This window comes from Athene cunicularia (genome assembly GCF_003259725.1).
Source record: "Athene cunicularia isolate RWA chromosome 2 unlocalized genomic scaffold, athCun1 chr2_part1, whole genome shotgun sequence".
Lineage (NCBI taxonomy): Eukaryota > Metazoa > Chordata > Aves > Strigiformes > Strigidae > Athene > Athene cunicularia.
Window position 1 is genome coordinate 95,216,360 of NW_020799095.1, and position 24,336 is coordinate 95,240,695.

A 24,336-nucleotide genomic window follows, 5' to 3' on the forward strand; every position below is an offset into this window, starting at 1 on the left:
TTTGCATCTGATCAATTATTCTTCTCCCAGACATGGAGTTACAAAAAAATGGATTTTTGGAGTTTGGAGTTTTCGAGTACATAAAATTAACATTGTAATTTCTATTGCTCAATGCAGATGTCTAGGTAAACATTTTTTGATTCACCAAATGGCCTACTTTGTTTGCTGGGAGCTAAATGTATAAAGAAATATGGGCTCCATGGAAGAGAAAAATTAAAAACTGAAAAAGTATTCTAAACCCAGGATAACATTTTGCTGCTTCTTATTACAGAGTCTATATTTAATATAGAGGTTCATACAGTGATCATTAAGTCTTTGTCTTAAAAAATTTAGAAAACATAGCCCTCTCTACATGGTCTCCTGCCACCCCAGTTTAAAAATAGTCTTCCTCCTGGGAGTATGAGAGATCTGTCACTGTTTCCCTCCAGGTCAGCTCCCTCTTTACCAGACGCCCCTGGCGTGCTCACCTTTCCATTATATATATCCACCAGCTGCATCTTACTGAGCCCAGCTGGGCAAATTCCATGATTCTGCCTTCTGCTATGCTTTGGAAGAGTCAACAGACAAGCAGAAATGTAGGCTGGGGCTTAGAGAAGCAGCAAATTCTGGTTTAACATTCAACATTTCTTTCTACTACTTAGAAACTGTAGAAAAGAAATCTACCCATAAATGAGCGAGATGCACAAAAGCTGTAATTATAACTTTGCAGTCCTATACATGTTAGATTTTATTCCTGATTTATTAAATATGATGCTGTAAACAAGTCCATTTCTAAACATAGCTGTGAACACTTGGTTATATTTAGTAGAAAAAGGCATTTATAACAGAATGTACCTTTTGGATTATTCATTGTTCTTGATCCCTTCCTAACTAGCACTCTTTTTCCTTTTTCTTAAAGAAATTACATTTTAGTCGTACTAAATTCTCTTATAGGATTAGTTTCCTATATTAGTTCAAACAGTTTCCATAGACTACAGCTGAATCCAAGTTAACAGTGTTGTAGCTGAATATTTCCTTTACCCTTCAGTCTTATTAAAGAATACTGTTATTTCTGAAGCATGCATGTGTCCTGATGAAATATTAATCTGTCATTTTGTCTTAAAAATTTCTCCAGAGCAATAGGGAACAGTACATATGTGTACAAATCTATGCGCACCCTTAATACACACCTAAATGCCAGAAGTTTGGTATTGTAGGTGTGTTTTGAAGGACATATAACTCCAAAAGTTGGTGGCAATTAATAACATTTTAGTGTAACTCCACTCTGAGAGAAGATAACATGCATTATGGAATCTATTGAAGTGCTGCTGCATAAATTGAGAGAAAATGCAAGAACTTTTTTTTAAATAATGAAAATATGTCATTCAGCATGTACTTACATGAGAAAACCTTCCTCATTTCTCTTTAAAAATAGAACTATTGAAGTGCTAGAAAACTTAGAAATGAATATATTTGTTTTACTGGGGATAAGTATAAAATTTGAATTTGTCACAAAAAAAGGTGGTTTTGGTCTAACTGTTTGCACTCCCTCGTTTCTTCTTTTCTCCTCCAGCATAATTGTACAACTCTATTGTTAAGCAGGTGCAACCATGTGAACGTATGCCAGAAATTTTTAGAAAGTAGCTTGATTTCCTGCTGTTCCTCATGAGAAGTGATATTTGTGTTCTTATGCAGAACTAGGTGAGGAAAAAAAGACAAAAAATAATTATTATCTTTCAAAATGGTGCTACCATTAATATTTTCTTTTAAAGGACAATCATCACTGATGGTTCCATGAGATTGCTGTCAATCTTTTGTTTAGGATATAACCAGCTTCCAGACAGAGATAAATTTAAGTTGTGCAGATTGATTCTGCTGTGTATTTGTACAGGGGATTCTGCAGTCACTCTTGAACTGGGACAGGCTCATTAAAGACTCAAGGATGAAAAATGTTATCAGAGCCTTGTTATACTTCTTGGATGCTTTGCTTGCTAACAATTAATTTCTTTATCGCCAGTGGGCTTACTGGTGATAAAGTAGCTGAGTTTTCTTGTTCCCATGGGAAATACTTTGAAGAATATACAAAGGGGAGAGAAACAATTTGCTATACTCCATTCACATATCAGAAATTACAGAAAAAGGTATACGATATGTAGTATTTTAAGAAACATATAGTGCTGAAAAGTGATATGCTATCTATTTTTATTTTCATTGAATATTTGAATGCAACAAGAATAGTTGCCGAGGAAATATTTTCCCTTTTTAGTGATGAATTTTAGAAGGTGCTATTTGCTCCTGTAAATTTTCAGGACTGTTTGCTAATATAACTGGTATGTTAAAAGGTTTTTAAAGAGCTTACGTTTATATACACGAAGAAAATAAACATAATCTGTTTTATTTTTTCCTTGAGGTACTTCAGTTACACAGGTAACAGCTACAGATGGTGATGATCCTTCTTATGGGAATAGTGCCCGTCTGCTTTACAGTCTCATTCAGGGACAGCCTTATTTCTCTGTGGAGCCAAAGACAGGTACTACAAATGATCTTGTAACTTTAAAACATTCATAGACTAACATAAAACAGATGCAAGCAAAAATGTCTTCCTTCATTTCAATACAAAGATCAACTGATACCACCCGATAGTTGTACATCTTTCTAGATTGATAAAACCCCCACAATTATTTCCCATAGGAAGTAGAAATTCTTTCTCTCCACAGAATCAACAATTTATTTAACAAATTATCTTGCTAAAGAAAGGAGTTGGATTCTGAGTACCCCATCCAACAAATGGACTTAGGAACACCTCTGGGTTAACAGCTCTGCAACTCATTAGATGACGTTCCTATGTTGAAGAAACCACAGATATGTGACATCCCTCCAAAATCCTGAGTTCTGTGGAAGAAAGATGTTTATATATGGTAGAGAAGATATATAGTGCATTTTTCTCCCCAGAACTCTAACTATGCAGAATGGATCTGTCATAGAGTGTTGATGTTGCCATGAGTACTGATTCCCAGTATTAGGACAGTTGTGCTATGCTTGGTCTACAACGTAAATTCATGTTCAATGTTAGCTGCATCCATTTTATATCCATAGATCAGATGTTGAGAAAAAAATGGGACTATTATATGTTCTTATCTTATACTTTTTGGTTTTAGGGGTCATCAGAATGGCTTCCCAAATGGATAGAGAAACAAAAGATCAGTATTTGGTCATCATTCAAGCCAAAGATATGGTTGGGCAAGCAGGAGCATTTTCAGCAACAGCCACTGTTACCATCAACCTCTCTGACATCAATGACAATCCACCTAAATTTCAACAGCGTGAGTATAGGCTACTTACAGTAGTTGAAGTCTTGAGGAAATTTAGATCTACTGTTTTTCTGTTAAGTTCACTGGTAGGTCTTTTCAGAACAGGTCTGTGCATTGACTGCAGCATACCAATTTAAATAAAAATAAAATGAAATAAAAATCCCCCACAAAAGCTCAGAAATGAGGAGGGAAAGAGATTCTATCGTTACAAAATACCTCGAGCCTGATATTTTTATCACTAGGCTTTGGAGACAAATTACTTACTAAACTGCTTTCCATATAGTTTGCTCTATCTAAGCCTAAAATCTGGGCAATGGGAAGTTTAGTAGCATTTTCACTCACCTTCTTTCTTTTTATCCTCTCTTCATTCTTTGCTGACAGGTACTGTAAAAGTTGTAGTAAATGATGTTTTTAGCAGATGTGAGAGCTGCTAGCTGGGCTGTCAGGAAGAACTAGTGAAATGCAGTTGGGAAGTGCTGCCCTCCACTGTTCTTTCACCCTGTTGGTTCTCCTTCCCTCTTTACACTAAAGTGAGGCTGAGAGAGGAGGACTCACTAGTGGAAAGGTTGACATTCCCTGTCCCCAAGATCCATCCATAGTTGGATTAGATCCATTGCTCTAATAAAAGTTTGGGACTTTCCCCAACTTTCTGAGAGCCTCAGGCCATCATAGCTACAGCATTTATTAACCATGGCAGTTCACTAAACTCTACCAGTATTTGTTTCTTTAGGACTCTACTATATGAATGTCTCTGAAGAGGCTCCTGTGGGAACTACTGTAGGCAAAGTCTTTGCAGAAGACAGTGACATAGGGGAGAATGCAGCCATGAATTATTTCATTGAAGGAGATAGCTCAGATGCTTTTGACATCATTACTAACAATGAGACTCAAGAAGGAATTATCTTATTAAAAAAGGTGAGATCTCAGAAACTTTTTTTTTTTTTTTTTTTAAATCTCTAAATACTGGAAAGAACCTCCTCAAGCAAGGTAGATGTTTACAAAAGGCCTATTGCTTTAGATTCTACTTTTTTTTTTTTTTTTTTTTGGGGGGGGGGCATTGTGATTTCATTGGGATATTGGGGGATAAAAAGAAACATGCTTTTTTTTTTTTTCTGTTTACTTTTTTTTTTTTAACTCATTCCTATTACTGCTGAATACAATAGTAGCAATCAAAGTATCTTTATGTTACTTCTAGCTGTGCAACACAGTGTATCCCATTGTGAGAAAAATGTTCTATATCTTCTGTGCATCATCTGTAAAAACTTTATCAATAAATTGTACACAATATTTCCTCACTTCCAACACCTCCTATTAAATTTAACTGAAGCCAGAATGTGTAACAGTATTAGATATATTGACAGTGGAGTTTTTGATGTGACATAGCTTTGAAAAGACATTAAATACACTCAGAAAGACACCAGTTTATGAATTAAGATCTATAAGAGGCTTTGATACTGTGTAATTCATTTTGGACTTACATAGGAAGATTTCTGGGTTATCTAGGTCATCATCTGAAATGATGATAGAGTTTGACAGTCTAGTGAAATCCAGGACCCTGCAGAACTTGAATGCAATAAATTTGATGGTTTTTTGGTGTTTTTTTTGTTGTGTTTTTGTTTTTCTATTTGGATTTATTATAATTCATGAAGGTATTTTTTTAGCTTTTTTTTTTTTTTTTTAATTATAATCTAAAATAGTAATATAACTATGTGTTTATTAAACACTCATTTTTGCCTTCTGGAATTTATTTCCTTTACAGACTAAATTTTAACATATTCAACTTAACCCCTACAGATTAACTGATTCACTGTTTATTTAAGAGTAAAGAATAGTGTTCACTAAGGTTACATCTATGTTGGAAATAAAAGTACTAAAAAAAGAAATTGTTTTTCTTAGGGCTGACATTCTATGGGAATACTTCTTTTACAGTGATGTTTAACTGTAATATTAAGGCTAGCTTACATGTGAAAGCAAACAATTAGCATAACAGTTTAATTTTAGTGTTTTTAACATAAGAAAGAAATCGTAGAAGTAACTATATTTGAAACATTCCCAAAAGAAGGGTAGCACTATTTTGTCTTAAATCTCACTCCACTGACTGAACTGTATTTAATTCAAATGAAAGAAATATTTCCCATCTCACTCTCTTTCTTAACAGAGAGTAGACTATGAGAGCAAGAGGAGATACAGTATTGAAGCAAAAGTTGTAAACAGGTATATTGATGACCGTTTTCTTGAAGAAGGACCATTTGAAGACAAAACCATTGTCAAAATCAATGTGGAAGATGCTGATGAACCTCCAGTTTTCACCTTGGATAACTATGTGATGGAGATTGCTGAAGGTGCTATGAGTGGCTCACTGGTGGGTGTTGTAACTGCTAGAGATCCAGATGATGATGACTGCCCAGTCAGGTACCTAACTTAAAATGTGAACAGGCCTCAAATATAAATGTAGTTGGGCTTTCTGAAAGCTATTTCTGTTCCTTAACTTGTCTCGTGATTAATCATGCTCTTCTTGTGATAGCCTAGGTTATTCTAGGTGGTGGCGTTTAACCCTGGTAGGCAGCTAAGGACCACACAGCTGCTCACTCAATCCCCCACCCATTGGGATGCAGGAAAGAATCAGAAGGGTAAAAATGAGAAAACTAATGGTTTGAGATAAAAACAGCTTAATAATCAGAAAATTAAGAAACAAAGGGGAAAACCATGAAGGAAAAAAAAAAAAAAAAAACAACAAAAACAAACAAAAAAACCCAAACCCAAAACCACAACAAACCCAAGAAAAAAAAAGTGATGTAAAAACCCCAAAACAATTGCTCACCACCAGATGACCAATACTCCCTGAACGATGGCAGAACCTCCCAGTTCTATTTCTGAGCGTGACGTCATGCAGTATGGTATGTCTCTTTGGTCAGTTAGGGCCACCTCTCCCACCTGTGTCCCCTCTCAACTTCTTATGCACCCCAGCCTCCTTGCTGGCAGGGCGGCATGAAAAGAAGAAAATGGCTTGACACTGTGTAAGCAGTGCTCAGCAATAACTAAAACGTTCTGTGTTATCAACCCTGTTTTCATCACAAATCCAAAACATAGTCTCATATTAGCTACTGTGAAGGAATTAACTGTATCCCAGCCAAAACCAGCACAGGAGGTTAAATTCTGACCTCTGACCCAAAATGTAAATAAATGAGCTTTATTTTTGCACCTTTGAGATGACATAATATTTTAAACTGTGACCCAGAAGAAGCTCTGTATTGCAGCAGAGCTAGGGCATCACAGCCAAACCTGTAAGTGCCTGAAGGTGTTCCAATTCCCCCAGTTCCCAATAACTTCTGGAGATATGGAGAAATGGACTCATCACTGGGAGGGAGATACAGACCGGCCCTGCTGGCTCATGCATGGCTCCACTCAGCTCAGTATGACAAAAATTTACCACAATTGCCCACAGAGGTATTATATAGAGTCCCTCAGGCTTTTAATTTTGTAAAATATTTTTTTCTGTCTCTTAAGGGAGAAAACAGGTAATTAATCTTTAACATGGGATTTATAATTAAAATAACTTCTTGATTTACTTGATGTCACTGTGTACTATGCAATTCAGACAAACTAGACAAACTCACTGTGAATGAGACACAAAATAATTTATGGTGTGTAAATTTCTAATAGCAGAAATATATACATATGGATATATATTGCTACCTATAGTCATGGCTTCAGAGGTTTAGTCAATGCAAGGTCATTTGTTATGGTTTTGCATTCATTTACTGTTTAGTAAGCTAGTCATAGGTTAAATGAAATAAGAATAAATAAAAATATACATGTACATTTTTTTTCCCCTAAAAAAATGTATGTGTATACATTTTGTGGTTTGTTTAGATGACTGCAACATCTCCTGCACAACATTTAGCACGTTGCCGATATAGGACTTCTTAGTTTGAAATATTTTGATGGACCTTGCTACAAAGTGAATATGTCTGCATAGTCCCAAAACAGTGATGCATATATTGCATCACTCATTTTTTTAAAAAATAGGTTATGTCACTTCTGATTTAAAGATATGTTTACTGGGCTAAGTGCCATGCATATGAATCTAATTTTAAAAACATTGCTATGATAAATGCCAGCAGTTGTTTGTAATATAGAAAACCAGCTGTGCTGCCTTGTGAACCCCAGTTTTCAAACAAAGTAAAAAAATACATGCAAGAAAACCTCACTACATCAATAATAAAAAATGACTAAAAATATCCAACATAGATTTTCTGAAAATTATCTATCAAGAATCAGATTACAAAAAACACCCCAAACAAAACACAACACCAATGTCAACTTCGGATTCAGAGGATGAGGAATACTAACATTAAAAATATAATTAAGAAATTGAATTGTAAATCCCTAAAATTCCTTGATTTATCCTCTGACTGATTTTCAAAACAGACAAAATGTAAATATAAATAACAAGTTAGAGAGTCATCCAAATACTGGCAAGTAATCTGAGCTGGAGTCCTAAATGCCAACAAGAGATAGAAAGACTTTGTCAAGTACAATTAAAGGTACAATAAAAGAGGGAATAGTTGCATGTAGGAATTCCAAACTAGAGTGGTAAGAATCTTTCATGTCTTCAAACAGGTTTAATTTCCATGAACTCCACTAGGAACTATGACATATAGTCTTTCTTTTTTATGTTAGGAAGGATGTTGGTAAATATCCTTTCTATCTGAGCCAATATTCTTGGTGTCTTTTTCAGTCTGTCTCTGGCCTATGACCAGTGGTTAGACTTTAACAATTGCAATGAATGGTATGTATGTATGGTCACATGTGCATGTCCACATACGGACATAGCATCCAGAGCCTTTTCAGTGAAGACTCAGGAACACTGGACTCGTTTGTAATCATCCCCTGCTCAGGATTTTGTACCCTGCCTAGGTGTCACTTCATTACAGATAGTTGTCTGTCTTTCTTTATAATGCCCATTTCCTTGGCATCAGAGCATGTCAGCAATGATAAAATAGATTTGTCATTATACCTCCACTTAGCTGTTAGTGTTATTCATTTCACAAGTGGCACTTTTGCTGTTTCTTTTCAACGAAGTCATTCACCTGCTGTGAGCCTGACTTAGAAGTAAGAATGAATAATGCATTTCAGATTCAGTTCACATTAATATAGATCTGAGACATATTTAGTTTTATAAAAAGAAGAGCTTTGATCTTGGCAGCAGTGAATTTTAAATGTTTAGAAGTGTACATTTTTCATCATTTCTGAGTTGTTGCAGCACACATTTATATGTATATATGCGCAACTCTGTTTTCTCAGCTGACAATAGCTTTCTATGTCCTTGCCTCTGATGGAACACTTCACTATTTGGGAATCTCTTTACTTTTTTTTTTTTGGTGCAGGTACTCTATTGTCCATGGCATGCATTTAAAGAGATTGTTCAGCATCAATGAACACAATGGAACAATCATTACAACTAAACCTCTGGACCGAGAGATAGCTTCTTGGCACAACATAACTGTTACAGCCACAGAAACAAGTGAGTAAGAAATTTAAGGAATGCTGTGTTTTATGTACTGTGAACTGTAATTATCTTCTGAATATGCCTTCTTTTAAGTTGGGAAAACATGCTTCTTTCTCATTATATTACTGTTGCTTGCTACATTAAGGAGCATTATTAAAATGATTAGTTAAATAGAAGTGGAATGTATTTGAGCTCCAAGGTCCTGTGCTCTTTCATAAAAGATGGCCTTATAAAAAAAGAAAGGAAATTGTAATAAGATCAAGACTTTAACGCTTTCAAGTTACACTGAAGCATATGAATTGCTCCTGCAGTGCAGGATCTTATGTTAAATTAGACCCTGGTTAATTTCACACCAGATTTTTGACTAGTGTGAAATTAGCCAGGGTCTAATTTAACACCAGTCAGAAACCTGTGGCTCATTAATTGTGAATGTAAGGCCTAAATCAGCTAGAGTTCTCTTCAGTGACAATTAAATCTGTGAAGCATCCTTTAGATAGATTTCACCTGTCAGTTTGGTTTGAAAGTCAAATGCAAATTGCTTCTGTTTGTGCTTTTGGTGAACCGATTTCCCTAACTCTGGGACAACAGTCTAGAAAATTAATAGCTATTGATTTATAAGGCAGTTTAACAAGTTTATTGGGATATTATTTACAAACTAATCACATCCATCATCAGAAGGAAAAAAACCAAACAAACATATGAAATTAGAGTCAAATCAATAAATCAGACAGGTTTTGCCAAATAGCATGTGTTTTTTTAAATCTGAATGTCAGTTAAATTCTATTTATTAATGATTTAAGCACGTATTCATAAATTACACTGATCCTAAAAAGGAGCATTTCTACATATATTTAGAATATTACTGCTAGAAGTTTAATATGTGACAGTCAGTAGGATTTTCACTGAAGTCTTTATTTTGTGTTTGGAAATTGATAGTATTTTTCATCTTCTCTGTGAGTTTTTAAGTGTGAATGTATTTTACTTCTCATGTTGTTGGGCAGCTGGCAGGTGTTGGTAAAATTGATCTCTGGCATATTTTTTGTCATGTCTTGAATAGCACTATGGAAACACAGCAGGATGATTTTGGTCTGGAATTTTCTGTTTAGTTAAACAATAAAATAGGAAAGAACCAAATGTTACAATTGAAAAGTGTCTCCTGCAGCAAAAGAAAGTGAGTCTTTCACAGTAATGAAAGTTATTGTAGAGAAACCGAGCCCTCATTATCTTCATATTTTTATTCTTTATTTCTTTAATGATGATAAGGTCACTGTCTATAACACTGTATTCAAAAGCATTGAAGTTAGGTCACCTTGGTCTGGGCATACCTGAAATGATTTATATTATGAACTAGTAACATTTTATTCCATGAAATATAGTCATAACATATATTGTGTGTATGAGACTTTCGGTGGATGACATTGTGGCTCCACTGAAGCCAAATCAAAATGCCATCCACACAAGATTTTCATTGCAGCTGAGACATATATTGAAACTGCATTACAACAGTAACCTCCCTACAGGCCTACTGAGGTACGAGCATTCATAAAGGACACAAGCCTCTTCCCTCCTTTGCAATGACAGGGATCAGAGATTAGTAAGAGGAGCTTGTCTCTGTTATTGCAGACTTGTGGTGTGGATCATGATATCCTCATGCCATTGATATAGCATGTTTTAAAGGCATACAGAAGTAGATCTAATTCGTTGGACCTTAAATGCAAGTGGTTGGTACCTTCAATGTGTTGTCTTATTCAACTTTATGCTTAACATGGTTCTAGCTCAAGAAAAATCAAATTTACTTTGATCAGTTTTTACTTGGTTGTCATCAGCTTCCACCTAGCACAAGGCTGAAGCATAAACAAGAGCATTCTAACTATGCATGAGAGCAAGAAATCCTCATCAGCTTTACTCAACACTGATTAAGTGTGTCAGATGAAGATTGACTGACAATTTATTAATTTAGAAGAGGAATATCTGCTTCATCTTTCTCTATATTGAACTGCAGATGAGCAACAAAAATTCCCAATGATAACAACTGGCTTGAGCTTACTTTGATCCTCATTTCTCTATACGCCCATTGGAAAAGTGCAATACCAGTCATAAGCAAACTTACCCACAAGAAATAGCAGTTATTTTTCCAGCTGGGTCTTGCAGATGTCCTTTCTCAGCAGGTTCCAGACCTGTGACATGACTACAGAACTTACAGGTCTTTGACGTCTTCTGTCATGCACCATATAATCAATTCAATATTTAATTGTCAGCTCACTTTGGTCATATGTATTTCTGTTGACAGACTTCTAACTTTTTAAATTAGTCCTTAAAAATAAAAATAAAAATAAAAAAAAAAAAAAAAAAGGTTCATTTCCCTTAGGAATAAAGAAATCTGATTTAGCCTAAATTGTCATTATAATAGCTATTGTTATTGTTATTGTTGCTGTTATTATTAGCAATACTACAAGTTTCCTTTTACTGGCTGATGACAATGTTAAGCTTTCTTTAATCCCCTGCAAGTACTGAATTCTACTTTCTCTCTAGAGATGGACATTGCTTTTCTTTTTACACAGCTCCAAAATAAGCAAGTTACTAATTTTGGTCCCTGGTAATTAAAACATCGGCTTAATTCTTCACACTGATCCATCCTATTGCACATGGTATCTTGTTCTTTCAGACCTTGTTTTTCAAGTTCTGATCTCTCTCATGAAGATTATAACAAAGAAATTTTCTACTCATTGAAAGATCTTTAACCTAATGTAAGCTATGAGTGCAATAGTTGTATATAAATTCTAAAAACTATTTTTCCATATAAGGGATAAAAGACAAAATAAGTGTTGCCTATCATCTTTCCCAATTATATTCTGCTTCACCCAAAATCTTCACTAAATATTTACCAGACACTGATTCCAAGAGTGTCTTTGTAAAGTGTTTCTCTCTCCCAAAACAAACCACCTGTGATTTCAGGAAAATTAAAAACTTCTGTACAGTTATCTTCGAACAGCAATGTGAGAAATGCTTTTTCTTGCCATTTAAATATATACTGAGGAAAACAGAAACAAACAAAACAATCACAACACAACAACCCAAATACAGTAAGGAAGTAGAAACAAGACTATTACCAAAAATAAATTAGAAAAGGATAATTTGGTGAAAGAAAACAGATGTGAATGACAGCTCTAGGCTGAAAGGTGCTATCTAAATGTTTGTGCAAGCAAAAAGTAGCTTTTAAAGCCAATACAGTATCCATGAATCTCACAAACAAGCAATTTAGAAATAGGCCAAGGCAGCTGGGTCCTTCCCATGCAACTTTGTATACGACTGAGGTCACCAAAGGTGTTCACAGCCTTGCAATAAGTGTTACAGTTTTCCTTACAATGCCAATTCAGCCAAATCTCTGCCCCACATATCAGATTCTGACAAGTAAAAGAGGTTAAGTAAGTCCTACATTCTTGTGTTATTTCTAAGAGGAAATTGTGCTACTTTTCCTGTATATTTAAAAAATAAGCTGATCACTGTTTCATTGCCTATTGTATTATATGGATGTTGAGAATCAACAAGAGATATGTCATCCCACAAATAAATACTTTTAATATTACTCTGACAGATCATAAGCTTTGGTAAATTAGCACAGCTCTAATGATTTCACAGAAGGAATAGCAATGTGAAACTGCTGAATATCTAGCCCTTTATCTCTGTGGTAGTTGTTTTTACTGCCATTTCCTTTGGCAAAAGTCTCAAAGCTATCAGCACAGATTCCATAAGATCCAAGAAAACAAATGTTTGCTCCAAGCAACTAGTGAATTATACATTAAAAAAGCAATGTAAGAACCAACCAAACCTGTACAGTTTGAAGTGAGGCAGAAAGGAGTACGTTATGTTTTCCTCTTAAAGGTCCATTTGACTAAAGAAAATGCCTTAAGGACTTCTGAACAGTCAGAAGCAGTGACACCGGCACCCATCATGAAGCACATTTTAACATTTTAACACATATAATGAATATTCTTGTGAGTGGCATAATTTGGTTTAGATAGAGCAGATGGATAGATATTTAGGTTTATAGATACTTAGTATTCCTGTAATGTCTGAAGATTATTTTATTCACTGGAAGAATGTCCTCACCATGGTCCATACCCAACCCAACAAGTTAATGTGAATGTTATTGTTGCAGTGAACCTTCTTGCCTATTAGAGGAATAAATTACATTATGGGGAAGGCAGACATTTCTCAGAGCTATGCCATGTGAGTGAGGGTTCCATGTGCTGATAGGCAAAGCACTTCTGAGAGGTATTTAGTATAGAATCACAGAATCATTGAATCATTTAGGTTAGAAAAGACCTTTAAGATCCTTGAGTTCAACTGTAAACGTAACACTGCCAAGTCCACCACTAAACCATGTTCCTAACTACTACATCTTCCTTCAGGAAAGGTGGCTTCACCACTTTCCTGGGCAGCCTGTTCCAATGCTTGACAGCTCTTTGGTGAAGAAATTTTCCCTAATAAACAATCTAAACCTCCCCTGGCACTACTTGAGGATATTTCCTCTTGTTCTATCACTTGTTACTTAGGAAAAGAGACTGACACCTCACTACAACCTCTTTTCAGTCTCCCCTCAGACCTCCTTTTCTCCATGCTAAACAACCCCACTTCCCTCAGCTGCTCCTCATAAGACTTGTGCTCTAGACCCTTCACCAGCTTTGTTTCTTTTCTCTGGATGTACTCCAGCACCTCAATGTCTTTCTTGTGGTGAGGAACCAAAACTGAACACAGTATTTCAGGTACAGCCTCACTAGTGCCAAGTACAGGGTTACAAGCACATCCTTAGTCCTGCTGGCCACAGTATTTATGATACAAGCCAGGATTCTATTTGTTTTCTTGGCCACCTGGGCACACTGCGGGCTCATATTCAGCCAGCTGTCAAACAACACCCCCAGGTCCTTTTCCATTGGGTAGCTTTCCAGAGACTCTTTCCTAAGCCTGTGGCGTTGCCTGGGGTTGTTGTGACCCAAGTGCAGGACTTGGCTCTTAGCCTTGTTGAACCTCATACAATTGGCCTTAGCCCATTGCTCCAGCCTGTCCAGATCCCTCTGTAGATCCTTTCTTTCATCAAGCAGACTGACACTCCCACTCAACTTGATGTTGGCTGCAAACTTACTGAGAGTGCACTTGATGACCTTGTCCAGATTGTCGATAAAGATATTAAACAGAACTGGTCCAAATACTGAGTCCTGGGGAACACCGGTTGTGACCAGCCACCAACTGGATTTAAGTCCATTCACCACAACACTTTGGGCCTGATCATCCAGCCAAATTTTCACCCAGTGAAAGACACACCAATCCAAACTGTGAACAGCCAGTTTTGTCAGATGAATACTGTAGCTGCAGATCTTCCTTCACTTAGTTTCAGGTGACATAAACATTTTTATTACATAAAATTTTTTTTTCAGCCTAGTCTACATACAAATTTTGTACCATGAAACTAGCGTAGTTAGGTCTGGCTTTTCCTTGTGTGAGGTAGTTATAGCAATATAACCTTGTGTAAATGCAGGAAAAAAGTGCCTTGTATCAGCAGAGTTTATTTCTTTTTTGTATGGGAATAAGCCATACTGACATAGTTTTTACATCTAAAGCCAAAGTAATAAAGTGGCTTTAGATATACACAATAATAAAGTATGCTTGTATAACAGAGGCAGCAGTACAAAATGCATATGAATTAAACCTGTTGTACAATTAATATTTGGAACAAAGTTATAAGCTCAGTCTATGAAGTCTGTCATCAGTAATGCCTTAGACATGCCTGGGCAAAACCAGACTTCTTCGCAAATACATGTTTGGAGACCAGTGGATAGAACAACTCTGTTGTCCCAAATTCAAAGTCTCAGCTTTCTGACTTGGCTAGGGTAGGGTATCGGTGTCCACTGATACTCCATGCCTGGTAGTAGCAGAAATATTTTTAAAGCATGTGAATTTTGGTGACATTTACACCCAAAGCTTCAACATTTTAAAATACTGAAGAAGAGGAAGAGCAATAGAATTTCTTAAAGGACTGTGACCAATTGTTATAGTATCTATGATGTTAAGTGATGTAAGATAGTGCAGCCACATCCTCTAGGCACTCCAGCCCTGGACCCTCCTGCCCAGCTGCTGGAGATGAGCCTGGTATCCAGGGACCTGAGGCCTCTGCCCAGGCTAAGGGATGTGGCTGATGCTTTCATGTTTGCAGACTCAACCTGTAGTAAAGCTGAGCACATGTCCCAGAGACACACACACACACACAGAGAAGACACTAAGATGGCAGGTCACACAGACTGCCACAGACAAGGTGCTGCCTTCAGTAGCACCTGCATTCAGGATTTACATAAACCATAAGGACAGCCAAATCCCTTCCTTCTCCTCAGGTGGAAAGGTAGAAGGTCACTAGTGCAGGCACACGCACATCATTCTCCAGGTTCATAAGCACATGCACACTAATGTATCCCTTCAGCATCAGCATGGAGCCTCTGTCAGCCTGACACCCCTGCCTGGATCCCAGGTCCTATTATCTGCTTCATGGGTTCCCAACTCACCATCTAGTCCATAGTCTATGCTTGCTGGCAAACACACAGCACTCACACACTCATCCCTCATGCACCCCACATTCACAAGTGCCCCCCCTGAGCACCTCACCTGGACTCAAGGACCCCCTACTCACTGTTGAGTCCAGCTTAAAGCCTGCTAGTGAAAACACACACAGACCCAATACCAATTTGGGCAAGATAGACACTTGTCCTCTGCACTCCCCACCCAGTCCAGTAGCTGGCACCATAGGCCAGGGTCGCCTACATCCCTATTTGACTCCAGTAGCTTGCACCATTTCTCACTCACACACACAGAGGTCTCATCAGTAGCTGGTACTTAGTCCCTGAAGCACATGTACACACTAAATGATCAAGAGTGAGATTATGCAGAGAGATAGCTAAGAAAAGATTTAATAAGGTATAAGATGATATGAATTACCAGGCACAGGGGTCAGCCAGATAAGCGTACTGACTAGCCATGTTATACCCCTTTCTGTCTGCCCCCTCTTTGTTCCTCTCTGCACGTCCCCCATGGGTGTGTCCACCTGCACTGATCCCAACCCCGCTCTGGGTCTGCAGTCCCTCTGGTTTATAGTCTTACCAGTGGCAAAGTTCAGGCTGATCTACCTGGAATTGTTGCCCTGTGGTTTCTGGATAGCCCATCAATTATCATGAGGGTTTTTTTCTTGTAATTGTCACCATGTTTGCTTTGTCAGGTATGTGTCTTGGTATATTTTGGGGGGTTTTGCCCTTTTTCTCACTCAATTTCCCAATTGACAATGTCTCCAATCTGATAAATTCACAGGAATAAGCTTTCTCACACTCTCACATGCCCCCATCAATTAATATGCCTGACTAGGTTTGGTTCCCATCACCTCCTCCCTTATCATTTGTCCCTCATGATTGTGTCCCTCTTACGTTTTTCTTTATGGTTTCCTCCTTTTCTTGTTAACTCCTGTTGCACTGAATAAGGTCCTTTACCAGATACCTTGAGAGGAGCAGAAACTCCATCCACATACCCTTACACAACTAGTATGGTAAATTGTTCTACGTACAAAATCCCTCATTTAATTTCTACAGATCAGATTTTATTCCTTACATTTAAATCAATTTCTGACTTGATAAATGAATGAGTGAATAGATAAAAAAATGTACATTAGATAACTTTATGTATTATAAGATATACTATTATAATCTAATGTGATGGATTAGTAAAAAAAAACAAAAACAAAAAACAAACAAACAAAAAAAAACCCCAAACAAACAAAAAACAAACGAAAAACCCACCACTTCTTGTAAACAGAACTCCAGAAAAAAACAAATCCTTCTTTGTATGTGTAGGATATATTTGAATTCATTAAAAAGATTTAGTATAAAATGTGTCTATAAGTCTTGATGACCATTTTCTTCTCTGCAGAATATAAGTAAAATTTTCTAATGCCTACATTTAAAAGTAGTAGATTATAACTTCTGAATTCTGTCTTTTTTTAACCACTAGGAAATCCTGAAAAAATTTCAGAAGTAAATGTGTATATCCAAGTTCTTGATGTTAATGATCATGCACCAGAATTCCCCAGATATTACGAAACATTTGTTTGTGAAAATGCAGTTTCTGGACAGGTAAGTGTGAAGGAGCTAACTAACCCCCAGGCAAATGTGGTCCATCAGTCAGCTACCCTAACCCTCCAGGTACACTGTAGACTCTCCATTTTCCTCCACCCACTTTCCTCTACAGCTTTACATTTTTCTTAAGTAATCCTGTTCTATAGCCTAAACTCTTAATTATGCAATAAGCATGACACCAAGATCCACACAGGAGTCTAAAAGAAAACTGCAAGAGGAAACCCAGGATATTCAAAGTTCTCTCTCTCTCTCTCTCTCTCAAAAAAAAAAAAAAAAAAAAAAAAAAAAAAAAAAGGAAAGGATACAAAATGAGCAATAAAAAAAAGCAACAACCAAAAACAATAAACAGAAAAAAAATCTGTTTTTTTCACCACAGTAATACAGTCTTTGGATAGATGAAAGAGAACTTTTCAATATTTGTGATGATTCCAATCAAACATTTTGTTGTTTTGATTTCTGAATCACAGAGCCTTTCTCTTTTACACCAGCTTGGTTTGCTTTGACCTTGATTAGTCTGCAGTTAAATAAAGTTTTCTTTGTAGCAAAAGCACTTTCTTTATATATTTTCCCCATCCATTTATAAATGTTTTTTATTAACAATTGGTTGGTTTGTTCTGCATTTGGTAGTTTTTGCCTTTGCAAAGGCTACCTCTGGTTCAGAGGTACTTGGACCAAGCCATTTCTCTTGATCTTTGGGTAACACATTGTCAGATCAAAGTACAAATGCCACTTCATGTTCCTTGTCTTCAAGGCACCATGAATTAAATATGGAAGCTTATAAATGGATATTTATAATCCATGTTTTGGACTTACCTATAATATAAAAACTAGGTGATTTATTTCTCAAGTTTTTTATTATTCTATAGTTGCCTACTGATAAATAACATCTTTATGCTAACCTGTTATTGGCTACATTTCAATAACAGTTGAATATATATATATATATATATATATATATATTGGGTATTTTGAGAATCACTGGAGAAAATGGCACTGTATAGAATAGTAGTAACAATAATAATAAACTCTTTGAGCATAAGATACAAAATTATTCCTCTTTAATATTTTAATATCTGAATGAAGAAGGAGCAAGATATTTTACAGACAGGCAAAATGTTACTCTAGATTTTAATTTTTTTTTTTTCCTTTTTAATTACTATAGGTTTTTGAGAGTCACAGGCATCTTTAGTTTAGCCTCTGGAGACCATGACAATAATGTTAAACAGTCTTCTCATTAAAAAAAGATCTTAGGAAGAACAACAGGAAATTGCTACTGAAGTGCATAACTGTCACAGTCAGAGTTTACAATTTTTTTTTCAATCTTTATGAATTAAAACAGAATTGATAGTTGATGTATCTCCTTCAGTGCTATTCTTTTTTTTTTTTTTTTTTTTTTTCACAGAAAGAAGGTTCTTTATTTTCATCAGCAGGAAGCCAAAAGCTTCAAAAGTTATTTTATAAATGGCCTGGTTGTCTACTGAATAACACAATTCACATTTCAGGACAATCAATTTAAGCAGTTGAAGGGCTTAATCGTGACATGACATATGTTTTCTTTCTTATCCATATTTCTGCAATCAATTCCAAACAGCTCAAGAATCTTCTTACATGTTATGAGTAGAGCTCAAAGTTTGTCTAGATACTCTATCACATTTCAATGTCTAAAGTAGATACCCATTTATTTGGAAATTATATGCTGAGAGATATTCTCAGAGATGTTCTGAACTTCTGGAATTCACTCCCCTTCCTGATCTCAGCTGAGTTGTGTATACTTTCACGGGGTATTCCAAAATATATTTGCGTCCCCGGGTATTATAGGTTCTGAGAGAAAGGAAGGATAGACACTGCAGAGGGAAAGATGCTGTCAAAAAACAAATGGTATTATTCAAGTGACTTTTCCTTGGTGTCTGGTTTAAAATAAAAGCAACGTAGAGTCATGTGTTAATTAAGCTACTTTTAAACAGCCTTAAAGTATACTAGGTTATGATGAAGAATGTGAAACACATCATGAATAAAACTACCTGTTGTCCTAATTATTGAAACTCATAGGCTGTTAATGACAGCTTCAGTCTAGAGAAGGCTTGTTTAGAAGTTTGGGATTTTCTGAAAGGTTATCAAAAATTCTTTGTCTATTTTTATTGCATGAGTGTTGATCTTTGTGACCCTGTAGAGTGGTTTTGTCAGAGTTATGGACATGTTTAATTTAGTGTCCAAAAGACATTCAAACCAAGGGATTACATTTTGGTCTGTGAGACTATAATCTGAAATATAGCAATAAAAATGGATGTAAAGGAAATACATAGGTGTTTTTTGACACCATTTAAAATCCATTCATTGTGTTTATTAGACATTTTGGAGGGATTTTTCACTATCCAGTTCATGTTACAATTCTGTAGTGTCCTATAATCCAAAAGCCAGCTGTATAGTAACCACAACTAAATTTTCCTTTTCCACATTGAAAAACCACTTTCACTGCACCACTAGTATTAAATACATTATTTTCAAAATGACTTAAACATGAAAATTGTTATATAAAATAGACTGCTATCCTACTACAGCTATAGCTAGTATCAGATCAAATAGAACAATACTAATAAGGCATCCAAACCCATGATTCCCTTTCAATCACACCTTCTGACTTTATAACTGTATGAAGACATGGTAAATGATGACCACAATATGGTATCAATTCTTTTTAGTTACCCTTTATGTATGTGTATGGTAACTACAAACCGTTGAATTCTAGAGGAAATATTCTATAAAAATGATCAGAAAACACAGTGGACAAAATCTGTCCCAAATGTAACACTAGAGACATCTCAGCAGGAATGGATTTGACCCAGAAAGCTTAATTCCCAATTAATTAATAAATTAACTCACCCTGAAACTGCAGCCTAAAAGTTGTACATAATCTATATCAAGTATCTTACCTGATGTATAAACAAGATGACCATTCAGAAAGTACCTATTTGTATGCATGGCATTTTCAGCCCTTTTGTGGATATTGGTCTTTCTTCATATCACGCAGGAAACAGATTTCAGTTGAAGACAAGGTACACTGAACACACATACATTCTGAATTGATGCTATCTTCTCTAACACATATTTATACTGGCAATTGTGAGACTCTGTAATTTGGGGATCACGTATGAAGTTACTTTGATGTTGCAGCTTGCTTAGTAATTTTTATTAGATTCAAAAAAGTGACAATGTATGCAGAGCACTTTCAGTTAGAGGTAAGAAAAAAACCAGATTTCTTTATTTAGTACTTAGCATTTAATAAAATAATGATCAGTTACAGTGAAACTGAAGAATACTCATTTGATATTACTTCTCTACATAATAAAATGTTGACAGAAGAAAATAGGAGAAACCTTTAACCAAGTTCTAGGGGTATACAATTAGTGTTAAAAATGAGCAGTTTGATAAAACAGATCCTTTCTAACAAATCATGATGCAAAAAGACTTTTGATAGAGAAGGAAATGTGATAGTTTAATAAACCATTTTTTTTTTTTTATTTCACCTTGTTACGTTCTCTTCATCATTTACAAAAAAATATCTGAGTAGTCAAGATAAGGAAAAAAAAAAAGTTAAAAAGAAAGAAAAGCGTTGAAAGCATCCTTTAGAATATAAAAACATGGTGAAGCTGTGAAAGCACCATATATTCTAGCAGGCCCTTACTCTAAGCTACCCTTGCAGATGCACTAAGTGTTACCTGTGACATTTTGAAACAGTGGACATAGCAGCCGATGGAAAATTCCCTTTTATACAGACTGTGATTCTACAACATTATCTGGAACAGGTAGGAAGATTTTATCAGCATATACAAACACATGTAAAAGGCACCTAAGTGTCATGGCATGAGCTTTATGATCATTATTCCTTTGCTGAGAGATACACCATTTTATTTATATCTGAGCAGAAGCATCTTACAGTAGACCCTGAGAAGTCAGATCAATATTGTGCCAATTTACTTTTCAAAAAAGTAATAGAAGCAGTCAAAAGGGGAACCTTGGTCTTGGGGTAGGTGGTCTACCTGGAAGATGCAGGGATTGATTATAGTAATGATCATTTGAATCTTTTACTTGCACTAAACTCTGATGATCATCAAAGATTATTAATCAATAAGAAAAATTCTACTCCTTTTAAGACCTCTGCCAATTTGAACAACATGAGTTCTGCACTCCCAGAACAGGTGGGTGATCAGATCTCTTACATCCTATAAACCACCACAGAACTCCTACTGAAGGATATTTGGGGAAAAGCAATACAAAAAAAAAACCCTAAACTAGAAAGAGAGAAGTGGCAAATCTGTTCCTACTTCCTTCCATCTGTCTAATTGAAATAGTAACACTATAGTTGGGTATGTAAGCATGCACAAAGAACTCCAAATTATATACTCAGAGTACTGTAGCATCAAAATTAATAGTAGTGGTACTTGTTCAGATGGACAGTCTATGCCTTAAGTTGAACTTGGTAGAAAGAAAGCTCTTACAAACAGAAAGGACTGTAACAGAGTTTTATTTTTCCCTCTGGACTTCTTCATAATTCCAGTTCAGTGAAACCACTTTGGGTTGAGGAAATGAATTTTCAGTTAATTTTCATCGACTACTAGGCAGTCAACTACTCCATAACTTGGTATTTGTAAGATAAACAACACCCAGCTAGGCAGTCAGTCCAGAAGGGTTTACAGAAAATCTCTTCCATACAAAACAATCAATGAGGGATCAGAGCTGTTACTGATATTTTAGACTCTCTCACTGATGACATTTACTAGTCGAAAGTTCCCACTAATTAGATGGATGGGGAAACTGAGTATAGCAGGACATATATTTTTTGACCTTTGATTAAAGGAGTTCCTGTTGTTCCCAGCACTGGTCTCAGTGTGTTTGAAAAGAAACAGTAAATGAGGCCCACACACCATGAACTGAAATAATTTTTTTCAAGAAAAATCAAGTGAATTAATCTTAATTTTAAAGAAATATACATTTTCAAATGGACTGCTGGATTATTAAAACTTCTAGATTAATAAGCCTTGAAATAAGAAATTTTACAGCAATTAAATTTCAGTCTAGTCAATACAACAACTGATACAACCTTACAGAAAACAACACATCATTTGCTCTGTTTTCTCTGTTTACACACTAAAATGTAGGGTTTTTTTAACCTCGACTCACAAGTAATAAGTGCAGTTTTTCAGGCTGTGATTCCAGTTTCCCTGGTGAAAGTCTAGAATCTCCTAGATTAGATGTACAAAAGCCTAGGAAAGTACAATAAAAGAGAAAGTTTCCTTCTCTCTGGGGGATTTTTCATTTAGAGTCAGCAAAATCAGAGCTGACTATTGCTCTCTGAATATTTTATAAACTCGTCTGAGTTTTGCTGAATCTTAGTGGATGTGATACAGTAAGAAATAAACAATAAGGGTTTGACTTGTCCTTATGTTCCAAATATTCCCCTGCTAAGGTGAATTCTTAAAGGCATGTGAATATGTCTGGAATAACCATAAGAGTCTTAGGTTTGTGTAGAACAGCACAGTACAGATCAAAACAAGGGAAGATTTTTTTTTTTTCCAGTCAGCCACATATTCCTCAGAATTTTATTGATTGGATCAGATATACATAAAATCCATGGGGTCAAATACATTCTGTATCTAAACTAACAGAAGTTAATAATGAAATAACAAAACAGTATCTGCTTTACAACTGGAATAATTTTATGATTTCCAAACATGATAGACACCTAAAAATATACTTTCCAAAGACATTGCTAATATCTGATTAAATAACTCTTAATCAGAATGAAAACTGCAAGTCTAAAAATTACATCTATAATTAATGATTGGTTTTGGTTTGTTTTTCTTTTTTTGGTAGATAGGTAATTCTTTTCTACTAAGTAGCTAAATTCAAAGCAAACCAGACCAAATTAAATGTGGCCAAGTTGTCTTTGTATATTACTATGTTACTCTGCATATTCGGTCTGGCTTGACAGACACTGAGTTGTACAGACAGACAGACATCTATACAAAGCTTTTTCTCACCTGCAGCCATAGAGATGCTACCAGTAAATTGTCAACAAAGGTCAGCATAGTGGTTTTTAATTTATTAAGGTATATGGTGGAATATTCTCATGAAAATGTGCCATTTTTCATGGTTTAGACTGGATGAATAGTTTTGTTCTCTACTGCTGTTCATATTGAGCATATTCTGGGAACTGTATTCCTTTATAAAAATGAAACCTGTGGTTTGTTATCAAGGTAATATTAGTGATCAGTTATTGCTCTTCACTTATTTCTTGACCTGTATGCCTTTACCTGTATTTGCATCACCTTAGCTATTTTGTTTGCTCTGAAGAAAGGGAAAAAAATCCAAGAAGCTTCATCCTTTGTACACTTGCACCAGGTATATCACTCCTCTCATTAGTGGAAATAAAAAAAATCTCAAGGGCCCTCATTTTTTCATAGAGTGAAAATAAAGATTTGAAATACATTTGACATACAAAGAGGGAACAATGCTAAGAATAAAAAGCTTCTGGGGTGTAAACCACATTTTGTACTCTGCTATGATGATTTCATCAAACTTAGCTTGCTTTAAAAGAAAAAATAATGTGTGCTGAAGTCTTAGATTTTTTACTGAAAAATGATTTAATCAGGAAAGAGTTTTCAAAAGCATAGATGGAAACCTGTAGTCACTTCTCTTGACTTACTGCTTTGCTTTTAAAGCACCGCTTGTAGCATTCAGGTGCTTTCTGGTTTGGGGAATGTTGAGGCTTCAAGTCTCTTGGGTAAAAATACCTACAGGGCATGAGATGGCTGAAAATAGAGCCCAAGTTCAAAACTGGACACTCTCTTTTTCTTTATATTGGTGGGCTTACATAAGTTTACTTTCCTCCTGATCGGCAGGGACACTCACCTCACAAATACATGCAGATGTTCACATCATTAAATATTTTGTGATCAAAATAATAAATATTGGCTCTTTTTAAGCAGAAAGATTGTTAACTAGTGTGGTTGTTTATTTACAGAGATTAAAGATAGTCTTTTGAATTATAACTCTTTTTTATTATTATTTTATCTTGCAATGACTATCTGGTTTGACATATTTGTAAATGAAGGCTATTTTGCTTTCTTGAGAAAAAGCAGCTAAAAAGTTTCATAATCAATCTGGTATAATACCCAGAATCAGCAATTCAGCACAGGAACTTGTCACCATATCTCACTTACTGAAGCTACAATATATCAGTTGAATGATGTCAATGTGTTTGTGGGCTGGAAGAAAATCGGTTTTGTATAGAGGGATTTGTTCAAATGTAGAATGATATACTTTTCACCTTGGGGGAAAAAAAAAAAAAAAAAAAAAAAAAAAAAAA

General features: G+C 35.6%; 1 protein-coding gene across 6 annotated transcripts in view; it reads left to right on the forward strand.

Moving 5' to 3' along the window:
- CDH19 (cadherin 19) overlaps positions 1-24,336 on the forward strand; it is a 91,932-nt gene that overhangs the window by 60,069 nt on the left and 7,527 nt on the right. For 5 of the 6 annotated variants that reach the window (XM_026842954.1, XM_026842953.1, XM_026842959.1 and 2 more), the window contains 6 exons: positions 2,390-2,509; positions 3,138-3,302; positions 4,021-4,205; positions 5,449-5,702; positions 8,681-8,817; positions 16,846-16,967. In XM_026842954.1, the coding sequence (XP_026698755.1) occupies positions 2,390-2,509; positions 3,138-3,302; positions 4,021-4,205; positions 5,449-5,702; positions 8,681-8,817; positions 16,846-16,967 (983 nt within the window). The remainder of the gene's footprint in view (positions 1-2,389; positions 2,510-3,137; positions 3,303-4,020; positions 4,206-5,448; positions 5,703-8,680; positions 8,818-16,845; positions 16,968-24,336) is intronic. The other variant, XM_026842958.1, reaches the window with a different exon arrangement.